The 19,294-nt window shown below is 34.4% G+C and overlaps 1 protein-coding gene across 1 annotated transcript in view; it reads left to right on the top strand.

Moving 5' to 3' along the window:
• Nucleotides 1-19,294, top strand: part of PTPRZ1 (protein tyrosine phosphatase receptor type Z1) — an 89,383-nt gene that overhangs the window by 48,263 nt on the left and 21,826 nt on the right. Inside the window, exons 13-15 of the mRNA XM_029285440.1 lie at nucleotides 7,135-10,660; nucleotides 14,689-14,818; nucleotides 17,935-18,026. Coding sequence (XP_029141273.1) covers nucleotides 7,135-10,660; nucleotides 14,689-14,818; nucleotides 17,935-18,026 — 3,748 coding nt within the window. The remainder of the gene's footprint in view (nucleotides 1-7,134; nucleotides 10,661-14,688; nucleotides 14,819-17,934; nucleotides 18,027-19,294) is intronic.

Here is a 19,294-nt window from a genome sequence, read left to right on the forward strand (position 1 = left end):
GGAGGATTTTAGTTAGGGATGATTTTAATATAATTTTAATTACGACACAGCTACTAATATTTGGCTTTTAATTTGGTCTTAGAGGGGTTTTTATTTTGGTATTTATTAATTTTTTGGTATTTTATTGTTACTTGTTTTTAATATGCTGTGCACCGCCCTGAGTCCTTCGGGAGAAGGGCGGTATATAAATCTAAACAAAAAAAAAAAAAAAAAAAAGTATATTTAGTGGGAATATTTTGACATTTAAAGTAAACTATTTAGCAGTCTGAAGCATTCTAAATAATATGTCAAGTTATATTAAAGCATGAAAAATGATTACAGGGCTGCAATTTTATAACCTGTGTCTAGAAGTAGGTCCATTGAACACAACAGCACATATATCTCAATAGACACTTATAGGACAGGCCTATTGATTGGCTATATGAATAAGGCCAATTTATATCAATGACCAGATGCTAAAGCATCTTCTCAAAAAATAAGCATTATACAAAATGAAGAAAACAGCCGTGCCCCAAAATAGGTTTGCCATGTGTTCTTTTAAATAAGTTTCCCAGTCATGCTGTACTTCATATTGAGGAGGTGAAAACTTTGAATGTGCAAATGGAGCCATGCACATGCACGGACTTGCCTGCTGCTTGCACATAACCATTCCCTCTTCCTCCCCCTCTCCAGTCCGCAAAGCCATAAAGGTTGGGGATCGCTGTTCTACTACTATAAGCTATAGAAATACAATTCTTTGTAATATTTTAATTCATTTACTCAGGCATTATTTAAGAGGGCATTAATTTACAAATATTTGTTGCTTGTTTTTAAAGGAAGAAGATGAAATGGAAGATGAAAAGACAGGATTGGATGAAGATGCTACTGTAATTGCCAGTAGAGGTAGTGCAACAAACCAAATACAAAAAAGCGAGTTCCAGTTTACCACATCTAGCTACAGTCAGGAAAGAATGGAAACAAAATTCAGTGAAGATGGAACACAGAGATATCTCACAGAAGAGAAAGACTTGCATGGAAGACACGATCATTCCAAAACAATTTTTCATCGAACTTCTCCACNCTGCAATAACTTACTATCACAAATAATGACAAAATCAATGGTGTGCAGTTCACACATCATTTAAGCCAATGATATTCAAATTCATATTGATTACTTGCCTTAATGGACATTCAATGCAGCTCTTAACTCCAAATGTTTTTATGCTTACACCCATTTTAATGTTAAATGTCCTTGTGGATGGTATCTAAACTATCATCTGATTATATTATAGTTTTTTTGCAATGTTATAAAATAATTGCTCTGTGAATCAGCTGCATAGAATCATATATTGATGCAAAACTTTTAGGGCTTAGCTAGAGATACTATCCTCAGTCACAAAATAAATAAACTTTAAAAAGTTTAAAAAGTCTGCATGAAGCAGATTTCCAAATTCTTCTTTTCCATCTACTCTTTAAAATCTCTCTGGATTGTCTCTAACACAATGAAGTGGGACATAGGCATTACTGGAGAATAGACTCATTCCAAATCTTAGGTAAATTAGTTTAAGGGATATTAAGAAAAAGGAAGATTTGCTGCCCACTTTTTTCTACCAGTCCCTTTTGCAGATTGACTTGGATATCATCTTATTTTCAGAAAGGCTTTTTAAAAGCTATGGAACCTTTAGCAGACAGGTGAGAATATGAAAGGGCTCAGCCCTTTATATCTTTAATACAATTTGCAACGGGGAAAGTTGGTGCTTTTTGTAGCCTGTACCAATAGTGTTAGTGGTACACTGAGTCCACTTTTTTTTTCTTTAACAACCCTGTAATCCCTTGCATCAGAGTAGAGTTGGGGCAACTGAATAAAGCTGAGCATTTACTAACCAGATGCCCTTCCTGATGCCTATGCAGAGTTTGCAGCAGATATTTTCTCTTTGCGCCCAGAGAGAGAAATATCTGCTGCTACCTAGGATCAAACTGACAGTCTCATTTTGAAATCCTTTTCTTCTCAATGGAATTTTCTGTGACTAAAGAAATAAAATATGTAACTTTATATGAAATACAGAAAGTAATAAATATGATTTATGAATTTAAATCATTGCAGGGAGCAATTCTGAATAATCTGCTGCCCAATACAAGTTATATTCTTCAGATAGTTGCTGTTTGTGCTAATGGTCTGTATGGAAAGTATAGTGATCAAGTTATTGTTGACATGCCTTTGGATGACCCAGGTAAGTTTACAAAGGTAAATTTTATTTAAAAATCCACAATTTATTTGCAAACCAGCTCAAAATACAATGCAATGGTATTTCAATATCAGTGTTCTTCACCTTAAATATCTCATTTGCTCTGATATATTTCAAATGTTAGAACCAGAATAAAAATGCCTGGGGATCCATAATAACTTTTCTTATGAGCTGGTACATAAAATATACCAAAGATTATTTTAAAAAATAACAAATTAAATCTAGATTCAGATTCCTACTCAATATAATTCCAATTGGAGAAAAAATATAAGTGTCTATGATTAAAAGAATGTGTAAAATGTGATTAAGTTTTGTTTATTAAGAAAAAGCTTATGACAATGGGACAGAGTAATTAACAAATTCTGTTCTTATGATTCTGAAATTCCATTGCATGTAGCTTTTCTGAAATGAGATTTCAGTGCAGTGGTGATGGAATTCCCTTGCTTTTTAATGTTGAATTGCTGAAATCAGAAGACTAACAATTAATTTCACTTATTTCAAAACTTTATTTTCACTCTTGAAAGGCATAATATGACTCACTTGTTTCATCTGTTTCCCACTGAAATGAATATTATCCAATTTTTGCAGCTAGTATCTATCGTATTGTCACTAATTTCTTAAAATTTCTCAGCTTTCATGTAAAACAATAGTGCTATTGCACATTTGCTAGAAGGGCTGAATTTCTGTGAAATATTCTTTGAGCAAACATATTATGCTGACTCAGAACTATAAATAACATTTTTTCCCAGCAGAACAAATTCTCCCTTTCTTCTCCTAGATACTCTTCTTACAGCCTTTCTGTTTTAAATCTAGTTCAGAAGGGTTGGTGAACTTTCAGGATTCAACAAGAGAACAAACATCCATTCATGAAACACTGAATTTGCTCCCTTGCTTGTTGTAAAGTTTTGTTGTTTTTAAAGAACATATTTCCAAACAGCTTTAAGTTGATAGTTTTTATTTATTTTTTATCAGAGTAGCATTAATGAATGAATGAATTAGTAAGATTAAATTTATTTGTTATTCCCTTTATCCAGTGGTGGGATTTAGCCAGTTCGCACCACTTCGGCAGAACCGGTAGCTAAATTTTTGTTGCCCAGGCCCAGAATGAACTTCCGGAAGCGGCATCCACACAGAGAACCGGTTGTTCACATATTTGAATCCCACCACTGCTTTTATCAACAAGAACTCAAAGTTATCCAACATGTGTTTTCTTCCAAGCAAGGAAGTACGACATTAGGAAGCTTCTTTGTTATAGAAAGCTTGAGAAGCTATTTTGTCTTAGATAGACTTATTTTGATGAACTTGATAAAAGCTTTTGCGTCTTCTCAAACAAGATGCCTCCTGATTTTTTCAGCATGGTTTCTGGTTTATGCAAATAAAGTTCACTCACATTTATTTCTTCATCAGTATTCAAGGGAGACCTGGCTCTTCATTGTGAGCTAATGCTGTATTCAGTCTTTTGTTGGAAATTTAAATTGAGCAAATGATGGCAAGAATGTGTAAAACTTTACCAGTGAATGTTTTTAAAAAAGAAGAGAAGCAGCATTTCTTTTTTTAAAGCATAAAGTTTTTGGCTGGAAGCCATCCAGTGTAGTTTTTATATAATTAAGATAAGAAAGTATAGAATCTGAAAATAAGTACTTTTAAAGAGTAATAAAAAGGGAAAAGGTGAATAAGTTCAGGCATCAGTTCTCCATGGTTATAGTTTCCAAAATATTTGTAAGATTGTGCTATAATTGTGACTAATGGATGAAATAGAAAAAAATATTTAAACCACAAGTGTGTGTGTGTGTGTGTGTGTGTGTGTGACTTTCAGTATTGAGAAGCCAGGGAACATTATCATCATTTTATTCATTAGCTTCTTAGTCTTCAGAACATAACAGGTAAGACCATTTTTCCTAAACATTTAATAAAATTCTGCATCTCTTTTCGCTTTGTTTATTTTTTTAAAAAAAACCTGTTTCATTCCATGCTATTTTTTTCCTAAATATGTTTTCTTGTACATTTGTGTATCTATGTACATTGTTTAAATACCTCTGTACACATTCTACACCAGAAAAGTATGGTGCAATTTTTAAAAAAAATTTATGGAACTTCTAGTTATGCCCAACATATTCCAATTATTCCTAAATTATTAGTTAAGGGGCACAACTAGTTCTTGGGCCAGATCACACTGGCTTGCAAGAGGCAATTGTTAAATTTCCTGAAATTTTGTGAATTGGTTGAATGTGAATCTGAGCCCCAATGACTGGCCTGCCAATTAGCTTTTGGGTTAGCAGTACAGCAATGGCAACGGAGTTGCCAAAGTTGAGTTTTAAACATTTACCAGCATATCAACGGTTGTAACCTTGTCAAGCCGCTTCCTTTTTAGCTTGTGGTTTGGTCCTGTTGATGCAAAAAATAGCATATGCCTACATAGTTTTGTTTTTTCTCTGATCAAATAAAAAATCTTGATATGGTTGTTGACTAGCCTAAGATAAAAAATGCTGTATTTTGAGTTGACTATTTAAATATATTTAAATTCTGCCCTGCATTAGAGTGAGATTTGTGATATAATACAATAATAAAAAACTAAAAGATAAATAATTACTGATAACGAACAAAAATGCAGATGTATTAATATGATATTTGTCTTGTTTTACTAGCAATCAGTTCCCAGTGTCTATTTTGTGCTGCCATACCACACCACAGCCTTATATGTTGTTAAGGGATTACAATCAGTAATAATTGTAATCTGTAATAAATGAAATAAATGAAAAAGTAAGACTAACTTCTTAGACTAATTCTGTAATAAATGAAAATTAGACTAATTCTGTAATAAATGAAAAAGTAAGACTAACTTTTTAGACTAATTCTAACATTCCTACGGAATGGGCTGTTCAATAGATGAACATGTTCAATAGATTCAAGTTGAAGGAAGTTACAAGGGTGTATTGATTTTCCTGCTTCCTTAATAAACAGACTGAGGCATAATGTGGGAATTCATGACTGGAAATTTGACATCTTTTGTTTGCATAAACCTAGTCACAAATTTAATATTTTGGAAAGTGGTGAGGATATTATTTGTGCTACACAAATATCGATTTTAAATATATCATTTATTTAAAATATTTGATCCCAACTTTAAACATTCATCAAAATACTAAAGCATAAAATATTAAAAGAGAACATAATTCAGAGGTGGTAATATCATGAGTAAAATATGGGATAAGCAATATTAAGACTAACTTCCAAAGTATAGTATGGCCAGTTCCAAATTTAAGACACAAAAATACATCTCTAGTACTATATGAATCAAAAGATAGCTACCTAAATTGCATTTTCCCAATACACATGGTTTATTTTATTACTATGTGTTTCTTTTATCTATGGATCTATGATCCTATTATCACCACAGTCACATATAACTTGGTCCTTGGTCATAGAAGTTCCAATATTAAATTAAAGATTAGCTTTTTAATCTTTCCTATACATTTATATCCTAGAATAAATTGAGTATCAGAGTTTTCTAGATAATTATTTCTGCTCCTTTGGTCATGTAATATCAGTACTTTATAATGTTTTTGCTATATATCATACTACTAGTATCTCAGGAATAATTTTGCTGGAAACCAGAGCACAGAAATTATTCAGTAATTCCATTAAAACTTAAAAAAATACTTGTAACGTGATTTTTCTTTTTTTAAAAACCTTAGAATAGATCTTAAGCACTTAAACAATTTGTTGTCTATGAATTTAAAATGTTAAGTTTAAACATTCATATTTTTCTTTCGTAGAAATTGAACTGTTCCCTGAATTGACTGAAACAGAAGATTATGAGGTATTGTTATTACATTCTCTTTCAAGATATTATGCTACTGCTATTAGAAAATAAAACTGTTGAGTTTAATAGTATATTTAGTGGGAATATTTTGACATTTAAAGTAAACTATTTAGCACAAAGTCAGTCTGAAGCATTCTAAATAATATGTCAAGTTATATTAAAGCATGAAAAATGATTACAGGGCTGCAATTTTATAACCTGTGTCTAGAAGTAGGTCCATTGAACACAACAGCACATATATCTCAATAGACACTTATAGGACAGGCCTATTGATTGGCTATATGAATAAGGCCAATTTATATCAATGACCAGATGCTAAAGCATCTTCTCAAAAAATAAGCATTATACAAAATGAAGAAAACAGCCATGCCCCAAAATAGGTTTGCCATGTGTTCTTTTAAATAAGTTTCCCAGTCATGCTGTACTTCATATTGAGGAGGTGAAAACTTTGAATGTTATCATATATTGTACATTTTGTATCAATAACTATTATCAAGAGAGAGAGAAAATAATCATGCATAGAGCTTATTATTGGATGGGAATTAAGTGTAATTCATGACGTCAAATGAAATTATTTTCTGGTTTTTTATTATTATGTGTATTTCTTAATAATGATGTATATCACTGAAAGCATTCTGTATTTTTGCAAAATTGTGGAATATTGCTAATTCCAAAAACAACTTGGCTGCTACTTTTGGCAGCCTTTTTCCAAAGGATAGTCCAGAAAAAGGCCACATTGCAGTACTCTATTACAGGGATCCCCAACCCCCGGGCCATGGCCCACTACCAGGCCATGGCCCATTTGGAACCAGGCGGTGCACACAGTTCCATTTGTGCAAGCGGCGGGCACATGTGCCTGCCACTTGCGCAAATGGAGCCATGCACATGCACGCACTTGCCCGCTGCTTGCACATAACCATTCCCTCTTCCTCCCCCTCTCCAGTCCGCAAAGCCATAAAGGTTGGGGATCGCTGTTCTACTACTATAAGCTATAGAAATACAATTCTTTGTAATATTTTAATTCATTTACTCAGGCATTATTTAAGAGGGCATTAATTTACAAATATTTGTTGCTTGTTTTTAAAGGAAGAAGATGAAATGGAAGATGAAAAGACAGGATTGGATGAAGACGCTACTGTAATTGCCAGTAGAGGTAGTGCAACAAACCAAATACAAAAAAGCGAGTTCCAGTTTACCACATCTAGCTACAGTCAGGAAAGAATGGAAACAAAATTCAGTGAAGATGGAACACAGAGATATCTCACAGAAGAGAAAGACTTGCATGGAAGACACGATCATTCCAAAACAATTTTTCATCGAACTTCTCCACCTATCACTGAAGGACTAAAGGAGGAAGAGGATAACCCCATGGAATTTCAAGCAGCAACAGCAATTGTTCCTCCTGCAAGCAGCTCCAGCAAAGGTAATGAGGAAGAGTATGCACACACTTTTTCTGCCAATGAAACAACCAGAGAATCTGCTGCTGATAGTAATGAAGATGATATAGAGGTATCTGCTTTTAAGCCTGACCTAGAAACTGATGACTCTTGGGGTTCTCTTCCTATCACCTCTGCTACCTGGTTAGTTACTATGGAGACATCTCAGGAAAATACTTTTAGTTCTGGAAGTCCAGAAACAACCACACAGGATGATTTTTCTCAAAACTATGTCAAAATTCTATCAGAAGACATGTTACCCTCAAAAGCAGAAGAATTTGCCCCAAAAATATCTGCAATCAATGAAAATGAATGGTATCCTAATAGCACAGATAGTACTGCTGTTGCATTGGATAGCAAGGATCTTTCTAACGTTAATTCCCCTATTCCTACAACAGCACTTTATCCTAATGATCCAGAGAGGCCACAAGATACTTCAGTTGCAGTTACAGTATTGCCACATTCTTCTACCTTTGCTCTCTCCTCTTCTGAGTTGTCATCTTACTCTGTCTCATCAAATTCTGAAGAACGTGGCTCTGCTTCTTCTGGAAGTGAGGTACTCTCTCAGACAACTCAAGCAGTTTATAATGGTGAGATACCACTTCAACCTTCCTACAGTAGTGAAGTGTTTCCTCTAGTCACCCCTTTATTGTCTGACACTCAGTTGCTCAACACTTCCCCTGAAGCATCAAGTAGTGATGTGACCTTGCATGCTACACCTGTATTTCCCAGTGTTGATGTGTCATTTGAATCCACCTTGTCTTCCTATGATGATGTACCTTTGCTTCCATTTTCCTCTGCTTCCTCCAGTAGTAAAATGTTTCACCATTTGTATATGGTTTCTCAAACATTTCCACAAGCTGCTCCAGCTATTGAAAATGATAAAGGGTCCCTGCATGTTTCTTTGACATTGGAGGAGGGTGGCACATTAACCCAATCACGCCTCACTCAGTTTTCTGATGTGACATCATATCAGATGGTTCATGCTGCTTCAGAGACATTGAGATTTGGCCATGATAGAACGCGCTTGTTATCTCAAGTAGAATCACCAGGCAATGATTTCAGTGGGCATGCGGTGTCTACAATGTCTGAATCTGTTTATGCTTTATCTGATAATGTGGGCTCTCCTCAAACTGTTGCTGCTTCTTATTACACGTCTGAATTTGTGCATGAGTCTGTTGGCACATTTCATCAGGGTCCATTGCTTAGCAGCTATAGCAATATGCCGGTGCCTAAGCCTTCTTCAGCGGTCTCGCAAGCTGATACTTTTTTGCGGCCTCCATGTTTTCTGTCTAGTGAAGTGGATTGCTCTGAAGCTCATTCTGGTAGTGAGTCCCTTTTGCCTGACACAGATATTTGGTCGATACTGAAAGCTTCTTCACATGTTTCTTCCAGTGAAGTAATGTGTAGCACACCTGTGTTCACAGGTGAGGTTGAGATGGCTCCCCAAAATGGTGTAATGCATGGATATGACAAAGGACTGCAAATTTCTGCTTTCAGTGAAATGGCTTCTCATACTGAAAATGAAATGACTGAACCTCCTACATCCGTTTCTAATTATGAGATTCCTAAGCAGGATGCACATTCTCAAGAAAGCCTCATTACTGTCTCTAGCGCAAAGGGAATCCTGCCAGGATCTATTGCTTTTCCTGTTACTAAGGTGTTTGATTATTATGTTAGTAAGCGCTTGGAACATGTTCCTATTCAGTCTTTGCATGTTACAACTTCGACCTTTGATGACACTTTGCTTAAGCCTATGCTTAGTGCAAGCTCGCAGCAAGCTTCCTCTACCCCTGCTTCTAGCAAAACACTGCCTTCTCCCAGCCAGCAGCACTTTTACTGGGCTTCAGCTATCCTAAATAATGTTTCATTGCTGCAAACTTCCTTTCAATCCTCCAGTGACGATACAGTGCGTAAAACATCTGTGCCTGGTGATCCAGTACTGGTTGAAAAAGTTACAAGAGGTCACAATAGTAGTTCTGTTTTTAACCAAATATTGCCTCAGATGGCAACAAATGCAGCTGAAAACAAAAGGGTATTGCATTCTGCATCAAAACCATCTGCTGTAAATCTCTCCCATACTGTTGGTAAGGCTATCAGTTCACCAGAAAGTTTAACTTTTCCCCATATAAGTGATGAATACACCTCTCCCTCTTTGCATAACAGTGAAGACATACAACAGGTTTCTCCTTCCTTGTATAATAACGGTGTGCCATATCCACCAACCAATTTTGAAAATAAAAATGCTTTTCCCCTGAATGCAGTGAATACAGTGACTATTCCTATTGTGCCAACTGAAATGTTGCCAGATGCAGCTACCTCTGCTCACAGTTACAGCTTTCCAAATGATTTGCCAAAACCTGAGTCTCTCACTTTATCCTCAAGTGCTAAGATAGTTGATATGACATTTCCTATGCCTGAAATAATTTCTGATTCTATTCAGCATGCCTCTATCAATGCACCAGATACACATAGTTCTCTTACAGCTGATTATTCCAGGAGTGAAGGCAGCAAAAGTTTAAACCCTCTATTAATTCCCACTCAGTTGCTCCCCACAACCACTTCTGATCCTGAACTGTGGTCTTCTTTTGTTGATCATGAATATGATGAGTATGATAGTGGCTTGCCTGTAAGTGGTTGCCACACATGCATTTCCAACAGAGAAACTCAGGAAGAGGTAGATGAGCCAGATACTGACCTAAACAGTGTGAACAGTCATGAGAACATAATTAGAAAACTACATTTTGAAAGGCCTCAGAAAAAGGAAGCAAAGAAAATCCTCAGTTCTTTATCAGACCATACAGTTACTGAGGAGATGGACAAGTTCAAGCAAGCATCAGTTCCGGCCATGGCTTCAAACAGGAAGATGAAGAAACACGGTGACCAGGCTTTACTGGATAATTCCATTCAGACTCATAGCAGCCCATTGCAAAAAACATTAGAATCTAAATCATGGGCAGTTTTTACCAGTGATGAAGAAAGTGGTTCTGGCCCAGGTACCTCAGATAGCATAAATGAGGAGATGTCAACAGATTTCAGTTTCTTTGATGTTAATGAACATGACTTGGAAGGGGTAGTTGGAGCAGGTAATTCAGAATTAACTTCTGGACTGCAACAGTCATCAGTAGAATTCGTATCTAGAGCTGTCTCCACAGTATTCAACATTTCTGAGGCAGGTTAGTTGTGGGTGGGTATTCATGATTTGCATAGCTATAGCAATTTTCTAATTTGATTTTAATATCTTTTTAAAGATAATTCTGTGGCTTGTAACTTGGAGACAATACTGTGAGAAGCCCCATATTCATTCAAAACAATGTATTCCCTGAATCTAGGAAATGTTCATTAATATGACATTTTTGGGAGATTAATTTCAAAACATTTGCTTTATGTTAGCTTACATTCTAATATAATACAAAAGAAAAAATGAAGTGGAACAGGAAGAAGACAAAGCATTAGTATTGACTTTTAGAGCTATGAATTGACTATATAATATTCAGCTGGAATAGCTGATGATAAGACAACTCTTGGTAAGGAAACGCTTTTGATCTCAATTGTTCTGGCATAAAGGCTTTGCTATTTGCCCTCACACTAAAACTGAAAGAAGAATTAAATATCTTTCTATATATCAATATGATTTAATTTAAAATAAACATTAGGGAACTAAAATCAGTTTTTATTCACATGATATAATGCAGTGTCAAAATTATGATCTCATATAATACAGATTTAAATTAAATTTGATAAATTGAGTGTAAATTGCACACTGAGGCTGTATCTGTAGAGGGCAGTATTATACAACCTTTTATCTTTTGTGTGTAGGAAAGAATTGTGTCTTTATGTTTTTGAGACTTCAGCCTCATATGCAACAATTTAAGCTTCTGTGCATGGTTTTCTTTTTTCTTTTTACCTTTACTGAAACAATGTTATGGATATCCAGCATAAATTTTAGATCATCACATGAAGTATTCACCATCGGAACAATCCAGTAATGTATCTCCATGTGTCACTGAACAGCTTTCCAACAGTATCATTAATCAGGTTATTGACAATTTGTATAAAGGGTAGAAATGAAATATACAAAGAGTTAAGTGAGGACTATACATTTAATTTACTCTAACAATAAAATTTGTGTGTAGTTCACTCTAAGCAGCAATTAAAGGATACATTAAAAATGTTGCATGCCATACTTCATGGGAAGCAACCCTTGATTTTCTACCCCTTCCTGGTATTATAACACTTAATTATCAGCATTTTTTTCTATTCTGCTTTATTTTTATTTCAGCAGAGCAGCAGTTAAACATTAATGTTTTCTATGAAGTGGTATTTTGCTAATCAACTAGAAATGCACATGAAATCTAAGTACAGGAAATAGGATAGTTGAGTAAGCCTGAAGTGGTGTAAATGATTTTAAAGTGTTCTTCATGCACAAAAAGAGAACATCTATCGCTTCATGGATTTTCAACTCTAAACAAATGGATTGAATATTAGACTTAACTGTGGCTACAGACTGTGGCTGAGGGACTTCATTTATTTATTTAGCAGTTTATAATAAAACAAAATGCAAAATTCAGTGACCTGGCTATTTGACTCTAAACCATATATATAAGTAAAGCTTTCTTGTCCCTAAATAGATGAGGTGCCCCATTATAATCATTAATCATTACAGAATGGTGGCTACTTTTGAAGCAGCAGACCTGCACATACAAGTTATTTTCAGAATGGCCAGCAGCAGCATAGCTTAGAGCAGTCCTGTTGGGTGGAGCAGCATTTACAGGTTGTTACCATATCTGAATTGCACAAATCAAGACAATTATAAGACAGCAAAACAGAGAGTTTTCTATATCTCTTTGATGCCACCCAGAATTCATACTATGCAGCACAGAAATTCTATTTCCACTCTGCCAACCTAGGCAAATGCCAAGGTACTTCTGTGAATGTGCACTAGTCTTCCAGCAGACCAGGGTGGGGGTGGGGGTGGGGCTTGGCGGTGGATTAGAGTGAAGATCCAAGACGGGCTCCAATTCTTGCAGATCCCAAGGCGGTCACCATCCCTGCTTTGACGGCATTTATGCCACTGATTTAAACAAAAAGACCTGTTATTCCAAGTGTGCAGGGTTGTAGTAAATAAATTAATATTAGCAAAGAGGACATTTTTATTAACAGCATTCCTTTAGAAGTAGGCAAAAAAATTAGCAGATTAAGATGTGTTGCTCTCTATAAATGGTCTTTAAATGCTGTCCATTATTCTGCATTCACTATACAGTACTCATTATGTTTGCAAGGCTCCTAAATACCCCAGCCACTTCAGTGGAGGAAGCATCTCTTCAATGCTTTTAACATGTTTTGATTTGTTTTCTGCACTAAAACCACGTGGATATTCTAATCAGATTATGCAGGTCAGATCTGTGTGAGTAAGACAAACTTGGAAGCAGAAGAATCAGTTGCCCTCAACAGATTTTTGACCAGTCAATAGATAATTTTAAATAGATTATTTAAAAGGTTGCTTACGTGTTTTTTTTGGCTGTACATTTTTGTGTATGAAGTCCACAGCTTATCTCCTTCCATTGTCAGTAATATAAATTCAGAAATCTGAAAAAGTTTTTAAAAAACTCAATTGCTTTACAGGCATTAAGATGTTCTGTTCAATCTTGTGTAGTTGGACATGCTGATAGCTTAAAATAGGAAGGCTAATGTTATTTTAGATGTTAATACATGTGTGCAGTTTGGTATGAGTAGTGACTGACTTTTCCCTTAGGATTTTGTGAAGTTTTATGTGCACCCATCTCTTTTGCACAGCACCTATTTTTTCATGATGTTAAAGTGAATGAAGGGCTGTCTGCTTACTCCAACCAGACTTACTCCAACCAGACTTAATCAGTCTTTCCCTTTCTTTCATTCCTTTTCCTGTGCTTTCCAAATCTACTTAGCAGAATCACTGACCTCTTTGCAGAAGGAGAAATCTATTTTGCTAACCATACCCATTCTGTTGATTGTTGGACATAACTCCATGGGCCACTCAACATCTTCTTGAAGTCATTGTCAGGATCTCTTAAGTGTAATAATACGTTAGAATTGATCCTCATTTTTTTTTTAATTAGGGCTAATTTCTCTACTCCTATGATGCAATTTAAATACAGACTTTTCCATCAAGTTGGATATTTACTAAAGTATGAACTACAGAATTTGGCCAAAAAAAGCATTTTCTAGTTTTCTAGATAGAATCATTTATTTCAGATAGTAAGTTTCCAATTTGCACCCTGCCATGCTGTTCTTCCCCGTCCCATTATTATTACTGTCTTCATTTTCAACCAAGAGCTCAGATTTATGTATGGGTTCCACAAATGCATTTATATTATCATTGCTGGGAAATTTACTTAGAAGTATTTCACAATATGTGCCTATGTCTCCAGACCGAGTTAATATTTCAGATGTACTCTATGAAGATTTAGAAGGTTATAATTTTAGCTTCCATCATCTACTGTTTTCATTAGATCATTACAATATATTGAGCTTTTATGGAACCATTTATACTTACAAGAATACCTGCTGTTTGATATCAATATATTAATGAAGAAAAGCAGACATTTTGATACAAAACATTCTACAATTTCTTTCAAGTTCTCCTGGTGGAAAGGTTAAGCCTGGCCTATTTCTGGGTTGTATTATTATAGCAAAACCCTATTTTCCTGTGGGATTTACCTTAATGCAAGTCTGATCTGCAGTGAAGAGCATATTCAAAACCTTTAATTATAAAGTATCAGTAAAGAATGAAAATGGTAAGTTAGAAACAGTAATTGCATCCTATCAGCATTAAACCGTAGGGAAACTTATATATGAAATTATTTTTATTGTTTCTAACCATAAATAAAGTACATGCCTACTTTATTTTTCTGGATTTAATCAAACTTGTTTTTTTTTTCACCATAAAGATCATGAATGGCAAATGGGATTCTGGATTCTGAGGGGGTTCAGTTGCTTAAGCGTGACTTCTCCTGCTGTGCTGCCTTTTCTGTCTATTTCTCTTAAACTGGTTTGCAAATGTACATGTACTCTCTATGTATACACATATTCACACACATTTTGCTCTGTGTGCTAAAGCATTAGGGTAAGTGACAATAACCTAGGGATCTGAAATAATGGCCAGTTATGTGGTGTCTTTTGCCAAAGTTTAAATATAGGCTGTTTCAATTTTCTCCGACTGCAGAAGCAAGTAATAGTAGCCATCAGTTGATTATTGGACTGCCAGAACAGAAGACAGTTATACCACTTGTGATCGTATCAACCTTGACATTCACCTGTCTAGTGATACTTGTTGCTATTCTAATATACTGGAGGTAAGCTTTTCTTTTTTTGTCAGCCTCATTTATATTCCTGTGTTTTTGTTAATAATCTCTTTGCCTGATACTGGTAAATCCTGTTTGGGTAACTTTTTAATATAGAGAGAGTTAATGAATTCAGATGAATGAATTTAATAGAAAATCATAATTTAAAGTCTGAACATTAGTTCCTTGCTTGAAGTAAAATTTCAGCCACATTAAAATGCTGTTAAAATATCAAGAACAATCCTAAATATGCACTGTGATATTGAATAAATGGTGTCTGGTGCTTTTTCAACTGAAGTAATACATTGTGCTGGATAAATGATGGTCTTCTGAGTTATGCTATTTATTCTGGGACCGTTCCATTGAATTGTTTGAGAAGATGATTTCTCCACAACTTAAAGTCCAAGCAAATTATTAGTATAAAGATATACATATTTGATTGGGCACTAGTAATGTTTACTTGAAGCATATTTTGGTGAATTCCTAGTTGTTCCTTATGGCACATTTACAGTAAGCCAATTCTGTTAATATCTGTATAATGTGAAAACTCATGTAGATATTGTGATTATTAGTACTGTGTGTAAAATAGAGGTTCTGTGTATTCAGTTGATATGAGGGATTGGAAACATCATCACAAAAAGATGTGAATTGCAACTAATAATTGAATCTCAGTTTGTACATTGTTTCAAAACACAAATTTATCAGATTCATGCTAAAGTACAAACCAAGCAACATTTCCTATCCCTCTTCTTGGCAAATGTGAAAAGGGAAATGTCTATGAACTGGCCATGCAAAATATTTATTTTCATAAATACTATAAGGATAGATTAGGGCGGCACTCCCTTAATTCTGGATGTGGTAAAGTCACACAAAAACAGATAAGGAATATTAAAATTGTTTTGTAGGGCAAGGAATTACATATTTCATTTAACATAATACATAGTCTTACAGGGCATTCTGATTCATCATCTTCAGCTCTTCAATATCTATAGCTTTGTCTCAATGGAAGTTGTTTATTTGATGGAATTTTCATTTTGTCCTACTGATTGTTTATTTTGTGCCAGTTAGTAAAGATTTGTGTTTTGGCCATTTCATGAAATTTGCAATGTCTAGCCAATTCACCTATGAATTCATGTTGTCCTTGCAACTTCCCATAAGTAAACCTCCTCTCTATAGTCTTGTTCTTGCCAAAAAGTTTGAAAATAATAATATAATAATAAATAGTATACAATAATTAATTGATGATAAATAATAGATTGTGATTAGGTAGTAGCTGGCCAGTAACACTTGCAATCTACACACACACACACAAACACACAAACACACACACACACAGAGAGAGAGAGAGAGAGAGAGAACTTCTTTCCCACCTATGGCTATCAGGAGCTTGCCCCCTTGTCCTTTTCAGGCCATTTCTCTGCTTCAAAGCCTGCAGATTCTAACTCCTGCTGGACTTGAACCAATTTCCTGCCACTTTCCCAGAATAAATAATCAACTGCTGTACTTGCCATGTATTTGAGGTTATCCTTTCTAGAGCTGCTGCTGTGTTCAGATCCTTCTTTTGACACCATTTAATACTTGTGTCATATGAGAAAAGACCAGTGCTGTCTCATATAATAGCAAAAGTTTTCCTTCTGTCTTAACACAGAAATATTCCAGAAGTTTGAAATATTTTGTGACTTAAACGTCTAACTCCCATTGATTGGAATTGATCTGATTTGACTTAGTAAATTAGGCTAATTAGCTGAATATTCTAGCTATTTCAGTTGCCCAAATTAGCTATTGTTTACACATGTTTTAACATTATTTCATCCTCTTATATGTTAACTTATAGTGCTTTCATATTAAAAAAAATACTAATGTATCAGGATATTTCCTTTTTCCATGGCAAAAAGTTTATTGAAGCAAATTTTAATGAAGTGCAATGGAAAAGTATTTTCTGTCCACTATAATATATTAGTATTTAAATCAGTGGAAGCATAATATCTTTGAAAATTAAAAAAATCCAACTTCATTAATTTATGGATTAGCCAGAAAGCAAATGCAAAACAAAAAAGAAAAAAAAATGACTCATTTGGATGAGTAATGCTTTCTTTGCAGTTGTCTCATATTAAAAAAGCACACTTTGCAAATAATATTTCTGATAAAATAAATGATCCATATAAAGTGTTATTAGTAGACATAATTATCTAAAATTGATTTTTTTAATTAAGGAAGAACTACATTTTTGAAGCTGAAGTTGATTAGTACTGTTTTTTAATTTGCTAATAGGCTCTTACCAGATGCTATTTCTATTATCATCACATCTGGAGTACTGAAAGAATATTCAAATTATGTTGTGCAACACAGTAAATGTTTTGACTTAAATTGCTAACTTTCTTATTGATCAATGAAATGTTCTATAATCTATAATGAAAATGAAATGTTCTATAATCTATATAATGAATGGGCATAGATGAGGAGTGCAACAGGGTGATGATCATTTGATTAACTAACCTTTCCTCCCTGAATTTTAGCTGTTTTATTGGAAACTACTGGAACCTCTTCACAATGGTTTACTTTTTCATTAAATCCAATATCCCTGGAGAAACATACCTCAGTATAATATAAAAAGGTGCTTGAAAGAGCAGATCCAGAACTATGCTAGCTAGCTTTTGAAAAAGAAGTGTTAAGGAAGCATTTGGATTTGATTGCAGTAATAGTTTTATTATCACTGAAACATTGAACTTGATTACTAATAACATGTTTCAGTGATACACCTTTGCCACTATGACAGATGTCTGCTATATTTCTTCAGGTAAAAATTGTCTAAATAAATAGCTGTGTCATATAATGTTTAGCCAAAATTAAAACTTTAAGGTGTCATTGCATATATCTTTTTAAAACTCTCATTTAGAAATCAAGGCAATATAAATGTATTAAATTTTTGCTGAGGAATGCCCTATTATTATTTGGAATGTACTGTAATAATGTTGACATGTAGGTACCAGAAGATGCATGCAGAGGAGGTTTTTTTCCCAAAAGGTTTTGGTCATGATGTAACAGACAAATAACTGCATATCACCCTAATACTGGGTGGAACTGTCTTATATTTATGCAAAGTTTTGTTTTGTTTTGTTTTGTTTTAGGAAATGCTTTCAAACTGCACACTTTTATTTAGAAGATAACACATCCCCTCGGGTGATATCCATTCCCCCAGCACCAGTCTTTCCTGTGTCAGGTAGTGTGCTTAGAATGTATGAAGAATGGTTAGTTTTCATAATGGTGATTAATGCACTGTTTCAGTAAATAGAAATGTGAGTTGACGAAGAGACATGATATCAATGTGATATACCATTTAATTATCTGTTGAACAGACATTCCATTCAGGTTTTTACACTCAGATTATAAAGTCTAAGCATCCAGCAGAAAAACATCAAGATCAGTGCTATATGCAGAATGGAGGCTTATGTTCTCCTGGATTTGGGTATCTGATCAGAAGCCTGTTCTGGAAATTTCTGAACACGGTACATAATCATGGGCCGTTTTCACTTTGAAATGTAATCATGAGTGATTCTTGGTCTTCTGCATTTCTAGAAGTGGTTCCTAAAAGGCAAATTTATTCATTGTTTTAAAATTTTATATTTATGAAACTATGTAAGAGCACAAAGCAAAGAAGTTTAAACTTAAATCTATTTTATCATCTCCTGTGCCACTTTCATTGTTAACAATGTCTGAATATATAGATATACAGAGAATATGTCAGGTTTAATTACCATTTGTAGACATTAATCGAAAAATTATTTCTGAAGGGAGATAAAAGCTAAATGTATGTGCCTTGCATTTAAAAAAATATAAAAGTCTGTAAAAAAAATCCACGATTAATCATCACACAGAAAAAACACAAAGAAAAGGCTGAAAAAAGAGTCCTTATTACTAAGTTTTCTAAATAAATGTGTGTGGGCTATATCTCTAGTATGCTGGCAAACTTCAATTGACAATGAACAATGACAATCACTCTCTCAACAATAAGCATATACAACATGCTCACAATATGCTAGTGAGAAATTCTCTAAATAAAATTGTATTCAAGAAGTTTTATTTTAGGCTGTGTTCCATCTTGTTGAAGAGAACTTTCTAAGCAGCCTAACAGTTGCAAGCTGACCTTCATACAACTTATCTTTCCATTTTAATTATTTATTTTGCCACATCTGGATCTTTATCCCTTGTGTGTTTGTATGTGAATATTTTCATGTAAGTTTATCCCAGTTTATATAATATGTAATTTCTATGCCTATTACAAGTGTGCATGTGTCTTTTCCCTATAATAAAATTGTATGGCTGTGTGTTTTAAAAAAAATAACATATAGTCTAATTTCATTAAGAAATACATTTTGACAGGTTCCTTCAGCAAAGTGTGAAGTTATTCTTGCACATTTATTCAGTTTTTTGCAGGTTTGAACTGCTAATTTGATCTGTGCATTCAAGCCTATTCAAATAAAAGAAGAA

This window comes from Protobothrops mucrosquamatus, unplaced genomic scaffold (genome assembly GCF_001527695.2).
Source record: "Protobothrops mucrosquamatus isolate PMUCROS unplaced genomic scaffold, P.Mucros_1.0 scaffold1705, whole genome shotgun sequence".
Classification (NCBI taxonomy): Eukaryota; Metazoa; Chordata; class Lepidosauria; order Squamata; family Viperidae; genus Protobothrops; species Protobothrops mucrosquamatus.